The sequence below is a fragment of the Mastigoproctus giganteus genome, chromosome 3 (genome assembly GCF_048544385.1).
Source record: "Mastigoproctus giganteus isolate SK-2022 chromosome 3, ASM4854438v1, whole genome shotgun sequence".
NCBI lineage: Eukaryota > Metazoa > Arthropoda > Arachnida > Uropygi > Thelyphonidae > Mastigoproctus > Mastigoproctus giganteus.
The window spans coordinates 107551026-107568741 of NC_143577.1; the positions used below are offsets into that span (position 1 = coordinate 107551026).

A 17716-nucleotide genomic window follows, 5' to 3' on the forward strand; every position below is an offset into this window, starting at 1 on the left:
CGTTAGGGAAAAAAACCTCTTAATCTTCATATAATAAATCTTTACATTATAAACATTTTGTCTGTAGTATTCATATTAAAAATGTGTCGTGTTACTAGGAGGTATTAAACACTGTTTAATCTCAATAAAAAGGGTAGTGGCTGTTATGAATAAAACTGTAAAAAGAATTTAGAAAGATTAATCTTTATAAGTGCAGTCACTGTAAGAGAAAAACCGCCACAGAAATTTTAAGTGCCATTTCAAAGGTTTAAAATATGTCGTGGACAAAGGAACCCTTAACATAAGGGTTTTTTTGTCCACGAAAACAATTAGTGGAGATTTCCCACTGACCTAGGGTTCATTGCATGCAAATACTCTTGTGAATTCTTTACACTGGCGCCTTCACTAATCTCTTTGTCCTTACTACTGCCATTTTCCTACAGGAAGAAGCCGAAGGCTTGCAGAATATTTGCAGCAGGAGCCCATAATCTTTTAATCAGACCTTATGTTGATTTATTTGGGCGATTCACCAAAAAAGTCGCATTCGTGGTCTGCTTTGTCTCTTTACGGTTATTTTTCAATATAATTCAACTCTACTTCACGGTTGCCAGAAATGTTCATTAGTGGTAACATGAGTATATTCGGTACGTTTACATTTCCACTAACCACCTCGTTCATTAATCTCATTTACATTGAGAATTTATGGTATATATTGTTATTAGTAGTGGCAAATGATGCCAAAAAAAAAAAAAAATTATACACAGCATCAGCGGGAAAAAAACAAAAAATTTCCCATTTCACCTGGCGAACCTCTTCAATAGTTTATCTAATTTATTCAAGCTATCCACCACTTACACAACAACAGATGGAAGTTTGTTACAGCAATCAACCACCCGACCATCTGTTCTACAACAATCATTTCTCAATTTGAATTTTTGCTCCCATGTGTGTGTGTGTGTTCGTTCTGAGCAAGAGGAAGAATCCCATCAGAATTGAGCTTAAACATCATAGTCAGCTCTACTCACAAGTGCTGAGTCTCCAGACTCAGCAATTTGCAGAACTGGAGCCTTTATTGGTTAGAGTACCCTTTTGTTCCCTTCACTAATCTCATTGCCATTTTCAGTACCAGCTCCAGCTGGTCAACATCCTTCCTCCTAAAATGAGGCCTCACGATCTGTATACAATACTCAAGATTTGGCCTGACTATTACCTTATACAATGGGATAATCACCTCCTTATCTCTTCTGGCAAAATTGCTGTATATCATTAACAAAACCCAAGGTCTGTCCTGGCAGCCTATGTGCATTGCTCAGAGAACTTCACATCTGACTGTACAATGATCCCCTGATCATCTTCATTTCTGCTATCCTGAATGTAGCATCACACAGTTAGTACGATACCCTGGGATTACTGTTACCCATACGCAGTACCTTGCATTTGTCAATTTTAAACGTCAATTGCCATTTCTCAGCCCATCTACCTAATTTTTTCTAGATCTTGTTGCAGTAGCATACCGTCATTACTGTCACCAACCACCTTGCTAACCTTTGTATCATCTGCATTGATTAAATTCAAAATGAGGACACAGACCCTCTACAAGAGAAAATCACAATAAGTTAGCGTATGTCACATTTTAAGAATATTAGCGGATCTCGGCTACACAAGTTGTCTGTCCAACATGTTTTAGTAAAAGTTTCAAGACTATAGGATTCCCATAATGATTTTTACACGATGTTAAAGCAGATAGCTTGTTAGAACTACAATTCATTCTCAAATCGGACAATGGCGTAGAAAAAAATAGTACGCTGGTAAGAGCCCATCAAGTTGAAGACATTGTAGGCTGATAGGTGCAGTGTGGTAGTGCACAAGATGTTTGGTCATACCTCAAAACCCTTAGATCAATGATTGGAATACAGCTGACCTAAACGTAATAGCAGATTGTGCGGGTGTCTACTTCCAACAGGAAAATAACAAGCATCAGTGGAACTGCATCATTCCAAAGTGGTTTGAGGAGTATGACATGAAGTTCTGTCTGCTTACTTAGCCTGAAACATACCAAATCCATTCATTCGAGTATTTGCAATATGTAATTGAAACTGCCATCAGCCATATGGATCCACTCTGTCTCTCTCTTCCCCCAACCATCCAGGTATTGGAGATATAATTCATGGTTGAATATATTTGGCCAGTTACGGGTTTTTTTTTTCAATTTCGGACAACGGCATCCACTTGCTTCAATCGCAACACCGACGCTCAGAGAAATGGCAGTTGGGTGAATCAGTCCAAACAGTTTTCCTGATTCCCTTACAGTTTTATTTGAAGCAAAACTACAAAAACTCTCGCTAGTTTTAGGTTGAAATGTAGAACATTTCATAGACGAGACAATTCATAAAAAAAATAACGTAAATGATATGCTGTTAAATCTAAATGCAAAATTACGTTATTAAACTTAGTAATTAAACTTTGTTAAAAGTTATAATTTACATAAGTAAACGTTATTATACGAAGTAGTATTTAATTATGTGAATAATTAAATGAATACACTAAGTTTAATTTTATATTTTTAGTGAACTTAAATGTTTTCTGATTCCGAATAATTGTTCTTTGACAATGTATAAGAGGAAAATTTGTTGATCGTTCTTCTGTGGCTGCAAAAAATAGCGATTCGGTAGGCATTATTAGAAACAAATTAATTTCTTATTTAGAGAAATATTTCATGTGATATTGATATTATCCTAATTGCAAAATTAGAATTCCTAGTTAATTGTAAAGCGATTAAAGCAGTAAAGCTGTTGCGGGGTATACATTGATTTGTCATTTGATTTTTTAAAAAAAACCTCGCTATTCTCTGGTCATTTTAAAATTGCCAGAACCAAACTCAAAGAATAGTTGGACAGACAGACCTAGTGCTCTTCCACAAAATTAATTTGATATCTCACATGTGTTTGCGAATCTGCTATCATTTCCTTAAAGCAACTGTGAGACTTCGAAATTTTTAAGGTGGTGTTTACATTGATAGTCTATGCAGAATTTTAATTTATTTGCTTACTTTCAACATTATAATGAAATAACTTCGATTTAATACTGAGCTGTTTGCGATGAAATTGTGTTGCCCATGCGTGATTGGTCTTAAAAATCAACCTACAAGAATTTCTTGAAACTAGATATACCTAGCCCGTGAATATGACTTTGGATGCAATGAAAACTAATCTGTTCATTACGTAACTTGCAATTATTATCGATAGTATAATATTCAACTAATGATTCAGAAAAAAAGAAATGTTAAGACAGTTTAAGGAATAATATAAATCTTTAAGTTAAACTACTTTTTTATTTTACGAAATTGATTTTTGTATTCTTCTCTTAAAAGATATTTAAGCAAAAGAAGCTGCTTACATTCCCTTCCTCGGAGGGGGCTCCGTAGCGGATTCTATCCTCTCTAGATTCTCTTCCTCTTCGGTGTTTTCAACGCTGTTTGACGAAATTCCCGCCCTAAACTGAAGTACAGAATCTTCGTTCTCATAATCAGTTTCGACAATCTGTTCTTCTTCGTCCCGGGACTCCATGTCTGTTTGAAGGCCACTGGCAGTTGTAGTAGGTGGGAGGGTTGAGTCAACAGTAGTGGTACTGCTAGTCCTTCTGGAAGTAGACGAAGGAAAGGTAACGATAGACGGACGAGGCGTACTCATAGTTTCCTGAGTGTCCGTTGAAGTTGAGTATTCCGTAGTTGTTTCTGTAGGATTTGTGGTCGCCTTCGTGGACGTCGAAGTTACGGTCGCGTTCGTGGACGTCAAAGTTACCGTCGAAGTAACTGTGGTACCTGTATTCGTCTTAGATATACTTTCCGTTGTTTCGATAGGCACATCTCTTTCTGTCGGGAAATTTGTGGAGGTGGTGTTCTCTGAATGAGGAGAAACTGTTGTGTTTTTTGAAGAAGAACGGCGCTGCGATCTCATGCCGGGAGCGGAACGTGCAGTCCCTATTCTTCTCATGATTTTCCAGTCGGGGTCATATCTCGCTTTCTGAGTTTCTATTTCATTTCTTAAGATGAGTATATGTCTTTCATCTCCGTACATCCTTTTCATTAGACCCTGGTTTTCATAAATATATCTTCTCACAGAGTGCCTGAAAGGAGATTACAAAAAGCTATTTACCAGCATATCGCTTAGAAAATTTATAGCTATTAGTTAAAAGTAAATAGATAACCTTACTATCTATAATGATTCAACCTTTAAATCAATAAGAACTCTGTTTAGTCTGCAGCTCAAATGTTCCAACATATCTCAGTCACAAACAGTCAATTGACAAAACGCTAGAAAAGCATTTCCTGATATTTTAGCTTCCTTCTATCTCCTTAAAGAGAGGGGAAGAGTATAACACTACACTATTCTGGTTTAAACAAAACAATCAGCATGTTATGAACAGAAAATCGTCGCAGTTGCACGATCCTTTACCTTTCTTCTTACGAATTGTATAGAATTACAGAAGCACTGTTGATGTTCTTAGTTTTACGGCAAAACAGAATCTTAAGCCACATTGCACCAATGTATTATGTGCATTCACTTAGCGTTCACATTATCTGCATGTTTGCACACTGAAAAAATCCGGTGAATAATTTATTTTGAAAAAAAAAAAAAACACGGGAAATCCTGGTCGTTCGGCCTGCGATCGGCTAACTATAGTCCCGAAGTGTTTAAGAATTCCTCCACTCTTCAAACCTCAACGTCTCCAAACTAATGACATATCGCAAAACCATTATGCTATCACGAAGGAAGCCAAAAGAACTTAAGTCAGCTATACCAGTTTTTTCAGGTGATAATAATCTAACTACATTTTCGTGAAACAACTCTTTGATAGTGGCACAAACATGTCCACCCTTGCACAAAGTATTCAGGAAGTGAAGTGTGCCGCTCTGTTCTTAGTATTCCTATATGCAAAGCAGCATAATACTATCTTTAACAGGTAGGCGATATCCCTTTGCCATATTCATATAAAATTAACTGCATCATGTAATCTCACCGAACAAAATAACCACTCCCTGAGTGGTTGTTATTTACAGATCCGCAAGAACAGTTTTCATTATGATTTAACTCTTATTGAGTTATAGATTTATTTTAAATTAAAATTGAGAATATCATCTTTATATTGAATAAAATTCATTCAGTTTTTGTTCCAAGGAAACGAAATTAAATGGTTTAAATTACTTATAAAGACATCTCAATTACTCAGTATAGCAAAACATTTGACTGTTCAAATTCAATATGGGATTCGCATTGAAACATGACGTATTCTGCGATCCGATAATCTTTTTGTAACTGATATATAAATACATATGAGGAAAAGAGTTATCCTTAGTATTACGCTATTCTTATTCCGCATTTCGCTCAGTACACCAAAATAATAATAAAAAAAGTATATATAGTGGGCATTTCCTCTCAAGAAGTCTTGAGTTGACAAACTAATGATAATAAAACAGGCCTACGTGCTCTGGATTCATAATGCGAAAATTTATTTTTATTTTGTTACACAGAGCATTAATAAAACTACAATAAATAAATTAGCTTTCGGCTGGGTGGCAGCCTTCATCGGATTAAAATACTTGAATGGCAGTTGGAATAGAGATGCACTGCCAGGATGGTGCGTGAGGCACGTGGTTAATTGTTTGTGGCTGTGACGTATGGTGGTGACGTGCCCAGCGTTTGTCTATGGATAGAATTACTGACTCTGTGATGGGGTTAACTTGACAACCACTGTTCCTGTTCAAAGCGGTGTCCGAGCATTTTATATTTAGCGATTCCAAACAGGTACGCCTGAGGTAATGTTGGGACCTGTCCACAACCACGACATCGCGGTGTGGGTCGATGTCGTGGTGGGTTGTCCAGGCATGCTCGGCGATAGCTGAGTGTTCTACATCTGCCAAACGGATCGCCCTTTTATGTTCTGAGAGACGTTTCTCGAGTCGTGACATACAACGTGCTTCAGCGAGCAAAGCAGCCCTACTTGCCGACCTTAAGGCTCTGATTCCCGATCCTATTTACACCAAGGTAATCAATACTTTATGTTACCAGGCCGTCAGAGAATCAGATCGTTATTGTGCCCGACAGAAACGTAAGTTCAATACTTTAATTAATGAATCCCATCAATTTCGGCGCCAGCTTAATGCCCCTCTCACAAATTGCACGGATTTCGTATTGAACCTAAGCAGCAAGCAGTTATCTGCAGAACAAATAAACTTATTGACCCTTGGCATGACATTTGCCGTTCTTCCAAAACACCCACCGATCACCGACATCGCCTTGGGTGTGGAAGCAAGCTTATCACGCCTCCCAGAAGATGTAGACAACGCAATCCGTTTAAAGACTGCAGCAGTTCTACACCATGCCCGCCCCGTCTCTTCAAACCTCAACCGTATACAGATTTCTACCCTCAAGGCACTGAAACGGGATTCATCCATCGTCATTCTACCGGCGGACAAAGGCCGTCGTACGGTTGTAATGAACCACACTGATTACATGGCGAAAGCCTTACTGCTCTTACGAGACACTACCGTATACAAACCCTTAACCATGCCCCAGGGGTTATTCTGGGGTAACATTGATTCTAAGGTTCTAAAGCGTAAGCTACTGAGCAAAAACAGTTAATTGTTGATTACAATTTTTTATTATAGTTCCTTTAAATTAGTGTTTCCAAAGTTTGACTGCCCTACTTCCTCGTAGTCTGGGGTGGGCGAGCGGGGTGAATCCCTGCTCGGCTAAACGGACTTATTGTGTTGAGTTGGGTTTATTGGTTTGTTTTGCATTTCCGTGCCCTCAGGATTTCTTCCCTGGGACCACCTCCCGTTTAACTTGGGAGGTGGATGGTTTTAATCGATTTTAAAATCCATTTGAAGCTAAATCGAGGTCAACGGATCCTTGCTCTTATTGTAAATATTGTATATAGTTGTCCATAGTCACTGTTGACTTTTGGGCTTTTAAATTGTATATAGTGAGTTTTATTTATATAATTTAAATGTCGTCATCAAGCAGTGAGCTTGATCCGATGGAAGAAGAGGTAGCGACTGCAGCCTCGCAATTGACGGTTAAACAAAGACAATTGCTAAATAAAGAACTTGTGAGCGAAATTGAAGAAGTTGCAGATCAAATTTTCCTAGGAAATACCCTGGCCAGAACGCCAGTTAAAAGCAGATCGTCGTCGCTCTCTGGAGCTTCACAACAGACACAAACTGCAGGACAGTTGGAGGTTTCTAATAAAAAGAAAAGATCACAAGATGGTGACTCTGATGTTAGTGTAGGAAAAAGGTCACACTCTCAGAGTAGAAAGAAAGTAAAGAAAGATGAAAAAGTCCAAATAAGATCGGAGAATAAAGATTTCGAAAATGTTCGGAAGTTAAGGGAACGGTTACATTCTTTTTTATGGGATCCTGTGAGCAAGATTCCAACAGCCAGTATAAGAACAATTCTTGAAATATGGGATCAACTGGCTACAAAAGCATATGATGTGCCATTAGAGAACACTTTGTTAAAGGAAAGATTAAATAAAGGAGAAAAGGAACTAGAGATTACTTATGCTAATGTGACCAAGAAAGAAATAGAAAGTCAAGAGAAACCATCAAAAGTAATAATCTTGAAGGCTACAACGTCTAGATTTAAAACGAGTGAAGACGTTAAAGATGGAATTTTAAAAGAAATTCGTCCAATGCTAAAAGATGTGAAAGTTAAGAATATACGTCCTATTAGAGACCGTGGTGTTGTTGTGGAGACCATGACTGACGACGATATTGCCAAAATTAAAGGTTGTTCTGGTCTAGGATCCTTAGGATTGAAGTGTAGTGTACCAAAGCCAATTATGCCCAAGATAGTGCTATTTGATGTGGAAAAAGGAGTAAAGAAAGAAGAGTTGTTAAAAGAAATATGGACAAAAAATTTGAAAGACCTAGGTATAAGTGAAAAGAATTGTGAGGAGGGGATTGATGTATTGACTATCCAAAAGTCTAAAGATACCAGTACAGAGAATTGGATATTACAATTTTCCATAAGTGTTTGGAAGAAGATATGTAATAAGAAAAGGTTGCTGGTGGGTTGGTCTGCGTGCCGATTTAAAGAAATTTTCCCAGTTACAGTGTTACAAATGTTTGATGTATGGCCATGTAGCGAAATACTGCAAAAAGGAAAAGTGTTGTGGTTACTGTGGAGGAGTTGGACACACCTTTAAAGATTGCACAAATAAAAGCAAGCAGCCAAGTTGTTGTAACTGTATAAGAAATCAATTGGAAGCGGGCCATGAAGCTGTGAGTAAGACATGTCTTGAATATAATAAAGCTCTCGAAATATATAAAAGAAAGATCAATTATGGGTAAAAAACTAAAAATTATACAATTGAATGCCCAGAGAGCGAAAAGCGTGGCCTCTCAGATGAATTTTCTTATGGAGAAAGACAATATAGCTGTTGCTCTATTACAGGGGCCCTATGCTGTTCAATGTCAGGTAAGAGGTTACCCACAAAATTCGGCGCCTCCGTAGCCAGGTGGGAAGGAGCAGCAGTGCGTAGCACACGCTTCTTGATTAGACCGGGGTTCGAGCCCGTCACCACCAAATACGGAGGATGCGGAAAGGTCAGGGAATGACCACCGCATATCCCGGAGCAATATGGCCTTAGTTGCTAATGCTCCTAAAAACCAAATAACAAACAAACCCACAAAATTACAGAGTGTTGTCTGAAGGGGAGTTACCAAATGCAGCGATTGTAGTGAGAGCACCAGACATAGTCGTAACTAAGATCTTAATGCTATGTAACAAGAACGCTGTGTGCTGTGAACTACAGGGTGAATTCGGCAGAATTTACCTAGTGACTCTCTATTGTCAGCATTCTGGTAGCATTGAGCCTGACATTGAATATCTAGAAAAAGTAAACCGGCTTATAGGAACTCAAAAAGTAATAGTAGCAATGGATTCAAACTCCAACTCCCCGTTATGGGGAGGACAGAATTCAGACGATCGAGGAGCGTTATTAGAAGAGTTTATAGTGGCTTCAGGAATGGAGCTACTAAATACTCAAGGACATGGTCCGACTTATTCTACAGTTCATGGTTGCTCTTATATTGATCTCACGCTTGCAACAGGTGCGATAAGAAATTGTGTACATGATTGGAAAGTTGTAGAAAACTATACCACAAGTGATCATAATGCTATCTTCTTTGCTGTAGAAAGCCAAAATCAAGTAAGGATCTGAAATGATCTAGAAAGGTTTTCAGTAAAGATTGCTGCATGGCCAAGATTTAAATTGAAGTATTTAGATATGGTGTCAAATGTGTGCTGGGAGGATCTTTCCGCAGACCAATATGTTGATGTAATAACAAATATAATAATAGAAGCTTGTAAATATAGTATGCGATTAAAATGTATACCAAGTAGGCCAGTTTTCTGGTGGAATTCAAATTTGTCCGAACTAAGAAAAGAAGTAAATAAATTAAGGCGCTCATGCCAAAACCATAGAAGACGTGGAAATTTAGATATTTTGGGAGATTATGTTTTGGTACACCAAGAAAAAAGAAGGGAATATGTAAATGAAATAAATAGATCTAAAAACTTCCATTGGAAGAAATATGTAGAAGAGCAAGGATCCCGAGACCCATGGGGAACGATTTACAAAATTTTAAAACCTAAAGTTCTAAACATATGCACTACAGTAGGAGATGAGGGCAACCAAACTCGTAACTGGTAAGATACTATAGGTAAAATATTGAGTGAGCTCTTTCCAAGATTAGAAGTAGAAATAAATATGTCCAATAAAGTTACAGAGAATGAAGAATATATAATGGAAAGCGAAGAATGTGATTTTACGTACCATGAAGTGGAGTCTGCTGTATTCCGGGCTAAGGATGGTAAGTCGCCGGGCTTGGATAGGGTAGAAGTAGCTGTGTTGAAGAAAGCATTTATGCTGACTCCACAAATTTACGTGGACTTGTACAATAGATGTGTAAAGGAGGGTGTCTTCCCTGAGGTCTGGAAGGGAAGGCTGCTAATAAAAAGTACAGATCGACTCTTAAATGAAACTGGAGCATATCGACCGATTGCTTTGCTCTCAGTTCTGGGGAAGGTCTATGAAAGACTGTGTGTGAATAGACTGAATAAACTATATGAAGAAAAGTCTATGTCCTCAGAAAACCAGTTTGGTTTTAAACAAGGAAAAAGGTACTGAGGATGCAGTCTTTAGATTGACCAGAATTGTGGAGCGGAGCGACGCGAGATATGTTCTAGGGATCTTTGTAGACTTTCGTGGTGCGTTTGACAGACTTTGGTGGGAGAGTATATTGTCTAGAATAAGAAGAATGGGGTGTACAAGGACCATGTATAAAGTAATGCAAAGCTACTTTAACAATAGATGCATCCTTGTTAAAACAAGATATGAACAAATAAAACAAGGTATGCATCGCGGCTGCCCTCAGGGCTCGGTGATGGGCCCCTTTGCTTGGAGTATAGTATTTGATACCGTTCTTGAGAATGAGCTGGAAGGTGTTCAGTAGGTTGCATATGCAGATGACCTAGCACTTTTGGTCCATGGAGATGCACGTTCACAGATTGAAGCAAGAGCGCAGGTGGCTCTATGCTCTCTGAGTGAGTGGAGTATTGAGAACAAACTTGAGATATCTCTTGGAAAGACTATGCAGATGCTCTTAAAAGAAAGGCTGAGCATGAATCGACCTCCTACCTTGCGGCTGAACGAGGGATCGGTTCGATATGCGAAAGTGGTGAAGTATCTGGGCCTCCAGTTAGAACGATTATTTTTCACAGAACATGTGAAATATTTGAAAAATAAAATAAGACTCTTGTATGCTAAGCTTCGAAGAGTAGTAAGAGCTGATTGGGGCATAAAAGGTAGATCTTTAAATCTACTGTACAAATGTCTATTTGTCCCAATAGTAACATATGCAGCTGGAGTTTGGGTACATAGAGTAGAAATTGTGATAGTCCAGAAACACCTTGTCCAAGCACAAAGATTTGCACTGTTGGGCATTACAAGAGCATGTCGGACTGTTTCTTCCGAGGCCTTGCAGGTAGTTGCAGGGAGGATGCCGGCTTACTATGAGGTCCTATTAAAAGGATTATTGTATTACACGAAAAATATAAGAAACGTCATTATGAATATAAGAACATGTCCAGAAAATGACTATGTGTATACAAGAAAAGATGTAAGAACCGAAAGAGCAAGAATTCTAAGGGATATCAATAACCAATGGCAAGAGTCCTGGCAAGACTCAGAAAAAGGTAGACAGACCTATTTGTTTCTACCGAGTGTAGAGGCAGTAGATACAAAGAGAAAAACCTTGGTTACAGTAGCATTAGGAATGCAACATTCCTAATAACAGGTCATGGACTAAAATTTAAATTGTCAGAGCTTGGTCTACATGAATCTGGATTGTGCACTTGCGGGAACCCTGAGACAGCTGAGCACATAATGCTGAATTGTGTCCAATATACAGACACCAGAGCTTTCCTGGAAAGGAACATAGGATTTTTAAGGAAAGAGACACTTATAAAAATGTTTGATAATAGTGCGAATTTTAAATATTTTAATGATTACGTAAATGAAGTTTTCAGAAGACGTAAGCTACTAGATAGTAGAAGCTCGCCTCCCCGAGGCAGGGGCGGTAACTGTTCTGATTAGGAAAGTCAAGATATGAAAATTGCTAAAGACTTTTTCTTCTCAGAACAGGCTAAGAGCGAAGTAGCTAAAAGAAAAATGATTATTTTAAATGATTTTAAAATGTTTTTAATAACAGAACCTCAAAGATTTTGACCAAATTAGTTAAGATGAACCTAGCCACGGATGTGCTTCGGCACCGGGAGTGGTAGGCTCAAGGAGTTTCAAATGGAAACCCTTAACCATCAACCCCAACAGGGCTTTGGAACGATGGGAGTCAGAGGTGAATATCCTCATCAACACTTGGCTGAAGCAAGAGAAAAATCACACAGTCAACCCGTAATCACCTCCGGGTGTCAGATCCCACGGTTTTACGGCCTGCGGAAGGTGCACAAAGAAGGCACACCACTAAGACCTATGTATCCTTCTGTGGATCACCGACTTACGAGCTGTCTCAATTTGTCTCGAGACTTCTTTCTCCTCTAGTTGGCAAGCCCACCTACACCGTCTCCAACAGTGTTGAGTTCATAGAAAGGATCCGCACTATATCCATCTCGCAAGATCAAGTCATGGCATCGTTCGATGTCGTATCACTCTTTACCTCCATCCCAGTGGAACTTGCCATCTCTTGTGCAAAACAACTCTTGGATAATGATGGAACCCTTAGCGACAGAACTAGACTGACGCCTGATGACATTTCCGCCGCCCTCAGACTGTGCTTAACAGGGGGTGCAATCATGTTTAATGACTCGATCTACCAGCAGATACATGGCACAGCCAGGGGTTCCCCTGTCAGCTCGGTCACAGCAAACATCGTGATGGAGAAGTTAGAGGGACGTGCGTTTACACATGCACCAGATCACATCGCCTTTTGGTGTCGCTATGTAGACGATGTGTTCGTAGTCATCCCTAGAGACTCAGGTCAGCGACTCCTAACCCACCTCAACTCACTATCGCCCTTCATAAAATTCACGATTGAGCTGGAGTCGAACAACTCTATACCATACCTAGATACACTTGTCCGGCGCGAAGACACATGCTTGAAGACGACAGTTTATCGTAAGCCTATGTGTACTGGTCAATTTACCAACTTCCAGTCAGCACACGCACGGGGCCACCTCCTCTCAACTGCCCGAACCTTGCTAACTCGCGCCTGGACACACTCCAGCTCCGCAGATGAAAGACGCAAAGAGATCACCAGAGTCAAAGTAGACCTTACGAGGTGTGGCTACCCCATCGACGTCCTTGACAGGTGTGATCTACAAGCACGCGACAACGTGACGACCAACAGCAACGCCAACAGTGACGAGTCATCCACGAGGGCATTCATCCCATACTATCCCAACCTGTCACAGCAGATCGGTAGAATCCTAAAATCGCATGGGATAAAGTGCATCCAACTCCCAGGCAAGAAACTGCGTTCTCTCCTTTCCAACATAAAAACACCTGTCCCCACCCTTCTACAGAGTGGTTTGGTCTATCGCATCTCTTGCCGTGACTGCACGAGCTGCTACTTTGGAGAGACTGGACGACTCGAGAAACGTCTCTCAGAACATAAAAGGGCGATCCGTTTGGCAGATGTAGAACACTCAGCTATCGCCGAGCATGCCTGAACAACCCACCACGACATCGACCCACACCGCGATGTCGTGGTTGTGGACAGGTCCCACCATTACCTGAAGCGTACCTGGTTGGAATCGCTAAATATAAAATGCTCGGACACCGCTTTGAACAGGAACAGTGGTTGTCAAGTTAACCCCATCACAGAGTCAGTAATTCTATCCATAGACAAACGCTGGGCACGTCACCACCATACGTCACAGGCACAAACATCAACAAACAATTAACCACGTGCCTCACGCACCATCCTGGCAGTGCATCTCTATTCCAACTGCCATTCAAGTATTTTAATCCGATGAAGGCTGCCACCCAGCCGAAAGCTAATTTATTTATTGTAGTTTTATTAATGCTCTGTGTAACAAAATAAAAATAAATTCAAACTAATGATAAGTAATTTTCGTGTCTGGAAATTGCATGCTGCTCGCTGCTTAAATTTATTTGAGTTGTTACGTTACATTAATAGAATTGTGAACCTACTGGACTAATTCTCTGAATTATGCAGGAATCAATGTTTATTTTTTGATCAAAATGTGCTCAATTAGTTTTAATTTTTTTTTGTAATATCAATTTAAAACTAATTACTAATTTCCAAAACAGAATTTAAGTCACTTAAAGGCGACCAAAGTAGTGTCGGCGTAATAATAATACACTGAAATGACAGAATTCATGGGATACCTGGTTCCTGGGCAACGCGACGCTGTTGCCCCTCTCGCTAGTGGACAAACCCACTGTTTGGCAGTAAATATGGGTACACTGCATTTAGGTAAACGATAATTCGATGTCAGTATGGATAAACGTCCTGAGGAGTTAAGACTTTAAAAGAGGGATGATAGTGGATGCCCGACGCATCATTATCGCGGAGGGGGTACAAAAATTGCACTATCCCCGTTTGATACTATTAAGAGTGTATCGGGAATAACATCTCATCATGGGCGGAGAAAGGTGGTGGATGAACATGGCCGTCGAAGTCTGTCTCGTATTGTTTCAGCCAACCGGAGAGCCACAGTGGCACAAATCACCGCCAACTTCAACGAGAGAGTTGCCAGAAATATCTCCACCAAGACCCATCAGGCGATCATTAGCTGCAATAGGTTATGGGAGCCGCCGACCCACCAGAGTCCCATTGCTGACACCACAAAACAGGACTCTACGCCTCAATTGGGCGAAAGAACATCCGCACTGGAGCTTGGATGACTGGAGACGGGTCTCCTGAACCGATAAGTCCCATTTCTAATTAGTTACTTCGAGCGGACGGGAGAGTGCGTATTTGGCGGAAACCTCACAAAGCTATGCATCTGTCATGTAAAGAAGAAATTGTTCAGGCAGGTGAACGTTCGGTAATGGTCTTGGGCGTGTTAAACTGGCACAAGTTTGGACCTCTGGTACGTCTAGACGCATCTCTGAACAGTCCAGGTTACATGTCCATCCTTGCAGATAATCTACATCCCTTCATGGTTATCGTGCACCCACAGGGCAATGGACTCTTCCAACCGTGACGGAGTAATAGTTGGCCTTAGTTGCTAATGCTACTAAAAATAAAAAAAAAAAACAACAACACAGCCGTGGGGACTAGAACATGGTTCGAAAAGCATTCTGCAGATTTTACCACCATGGATGGCCTCCCGGTTCACCTGACATGAGCTCTGTGGGACATCTTTGGGATGCTGTGGAAAGGTCCGTTCGAGCTTTGGATCCTCCAACCAGGAATGCGACGGAATTATGGACAACGGTGTAGCAAGCATGAATGAAAATACCTGTAAAACGCTTTCGTGAACTAGTGGAATCAATACCTCGCTGTGAGACTGCCCTTATCCGGGCGAAGGGTGGGCCTACCCGTTACTAGGTAGATATCCCATGATTTCGGTCCACTTAATGTACTTCTCCGTCCGGGGTAAGTCTAATGGTTCGGGAAATAAAAGTCAAATATGATAATTACCAAATGACATAAATCATTCAATTATTTTCAAACAAGTGGAAACTTCGATGCTGGGACATGGTCCACTTTTCCGTGGGAACAAGTTTCAATCGGGGACAATTCTCTTTTATGGGGTAAAATGTTGGTGTGGTAACGGCTGGCAATCTATAACGTATGCATCCTATAATGTGTTAGCATAATTTTTCTGACAGATTCTAACTAGATCGAACCAGTCCGATCCGAGCATTCTACTCACATAGAATGGACTTCAATTGATTATGTTTAGAAATAGAATGGGTAAAGTCAATTATTTTTTATCATAATACTTCATACAATTTCATAAAAATATAAATCTGAAAAGTTAATCATTATGAATTGAAATGCTATTTTTAAAATAATGTTTCAATTTGTACTCAGATGTACAAGTATACTAATAGTTAAAAAAAAAAAAAAAGTAAACAGCTTTTAAAGCCATGCGTCTACAAACCATAGAAATTCAAAAAGTATTAATTTAATAGTTGGTTATATCGATTTTTCTCGTATTCTTGTACACTTTAAAATGCACTATTCAAAATGTAACAGCAATACGTAAAATTAAACCTTTTTAATCTGATTACTGTATTTATTTCAGAGAATAGTAGCATTAGTCAAATCTCAGCGATCTTGCCTCTACAGAGGCATTAAATTAATGATAGTATAATGAACCGAAATTTTATACAGAAATGTAACTCTGTCTTGAGAATGATAAATCTACTACCAGGAAGTAACGTAGAGAACTCACAGGTGCCGTAGAAATTATGAGAAGAGGTGAAGCTTGAGGGCAAAGACTGTAGACTTTCCCTAGTAAAGAGAACAGCTTATCCTACACGTTCAGACTGGTTATGTTAGACCAACCCAGCAATCTAACTACCGGTCTGTGCCACTTCCTCACTACTGTCCAGACAGCCAAAAGGTTGTGTACAAAATTCGTGGTATCGGTCCTTAGAAGTAATAATACTGGTTCTTATCAGAGAGAGAGAAGTACATATACATGAGCACTCGGCTCTTCTAACCCGTTTCTCTGCTTTCGAAAGTGAATATAAGTGGCGATCAACACTGCAGCTACTGTGATAACCACAACAGCTTTTATATCGCATTAAAAGTTCAAAGAAAATAATTCAACGGACAGTGTGATACTGATGCCACAACAACCTAAAACATTAAGTTGAAATAGGGTCAGTAAAGGTTATTGTTATTACTGATAAAACATATTTCTTTAAATTTTAACTTCTAGAGGGGAGGGAGAATTCAATGTGTCCAGTATTTTTTTGCTTTTCAAAATATACAGCACTCACAGTCCAAACAGTACTCTCTGTAAAGTTCAGTAACTCATGTGGTCAGAAAATTCAGCCTTTTATCTATACATCACAGCCCACGAAATTAATCACTTAATACATCTCAGCTAAATACATCGTTGTGGCGTGTTGTCCCATGCGCTACATTCGTTGAAACAAATTAAATTTCTCGAAATCAATTTCCAGAAATTCAAAAACAAACCATAGATATATAATGCATAAAAAGTATTTACTTGTATAATGAAAATAAAGTTCAAAGTTATCCTCTGTTACAATATAGTGATTTCACAATCTGTCATTCGTTTCGAGAAGTCCGATTTTGAATCCTGCCATTGAAAGAATTTCTAAAATCCACTGTCAATCGGAACTGTTAGTCGATCTCAGACGGTAGGAGTTTCCCCGCGAGTTATTCAGGGTTTTTGAGTTCACTCAACGTGCAAATTGGGCCGTGAAAGTATACTTTCTCAGACATAATGGCTAATAGATGAGGTTTAAATGAAATTTCCTCATTCATCGTTGATTAACTTTTTCATCCCCATGTCTAAACTATATGCCAACAATTGTCCAAATGCAAACATTAAAAACCTCTTCAAAGGGTTATTTTCACACAATCTAACGCTCTTTTACAGTTATACAGGTCGCTTTCCACCAGTCATTTTCTAATTTATTAGAACTTTGCTGTAATCAAATTAGTAACTAAGTCTGACAAACTACTATAGGATCCTTGTTTCTCTATGGCTCACCACGTTTCCAGATTAATACAAATTTGATATCTACAATACTTTTTTGGATTGCAGCCAAATTTTTATTTGCTAGAATGTCCTGGTATATTTTCACCATCTCATGAATTTTTCGCCTTCAAGTACCACCTTGTACTTTTTCTCGACTTTGAGAGCACTTTCGACAAACCTTCGGTGGGAAAGGACCCTCCGTCGTTTATAGGAAATTAATTATTGCCACCAGCTTTACCTCTTTGTTAAGAGTTATTTTTCAAATTGTACCACTGCCATTTCCACCAAGTGCGATACCATTCAACGCGAGGCTGACCCTGGCTATCCTGAGGGGCCCATACGTGTACCCTTTTTGGAACCATGTTTTTGATGATTAGCTCTCCATGACATCTAAACAGGATAGCATTCAACTTGCTGTTGAGTATTACCACCATTATTATAAATGGGAATTCTCATGCAGAACTGTGTGAACTAATATGTTGCTGCCAAATTTAAGT

At 39.4% G+C, this 17716-nt stretch overlaps 1 protein-coding gene across 2 annotated transcripts in view; it reads right to left on the reverse strand.

Moving 5' to 3' along the window:
- The window catches only part of spz4 (Spaetzle domain-containing protein 4), an 81111-nt gene that overhangs the window by 22609 nt on the left and 40786 nt on the right, over positions 1-17716 (reverse strand). For both annotated transcript variants that reach the window (XM_090370626.1, XM_090370627.1), the window contains exon 3: positions 3376-4104. In XM_090370626.1, the coding sequence (XP_090226752.1) occupies positions 3376-4104 (729 nt within the window). The remainder of the gene's footprint in view (positions 1-3375; positions 4105-17716) is intronic.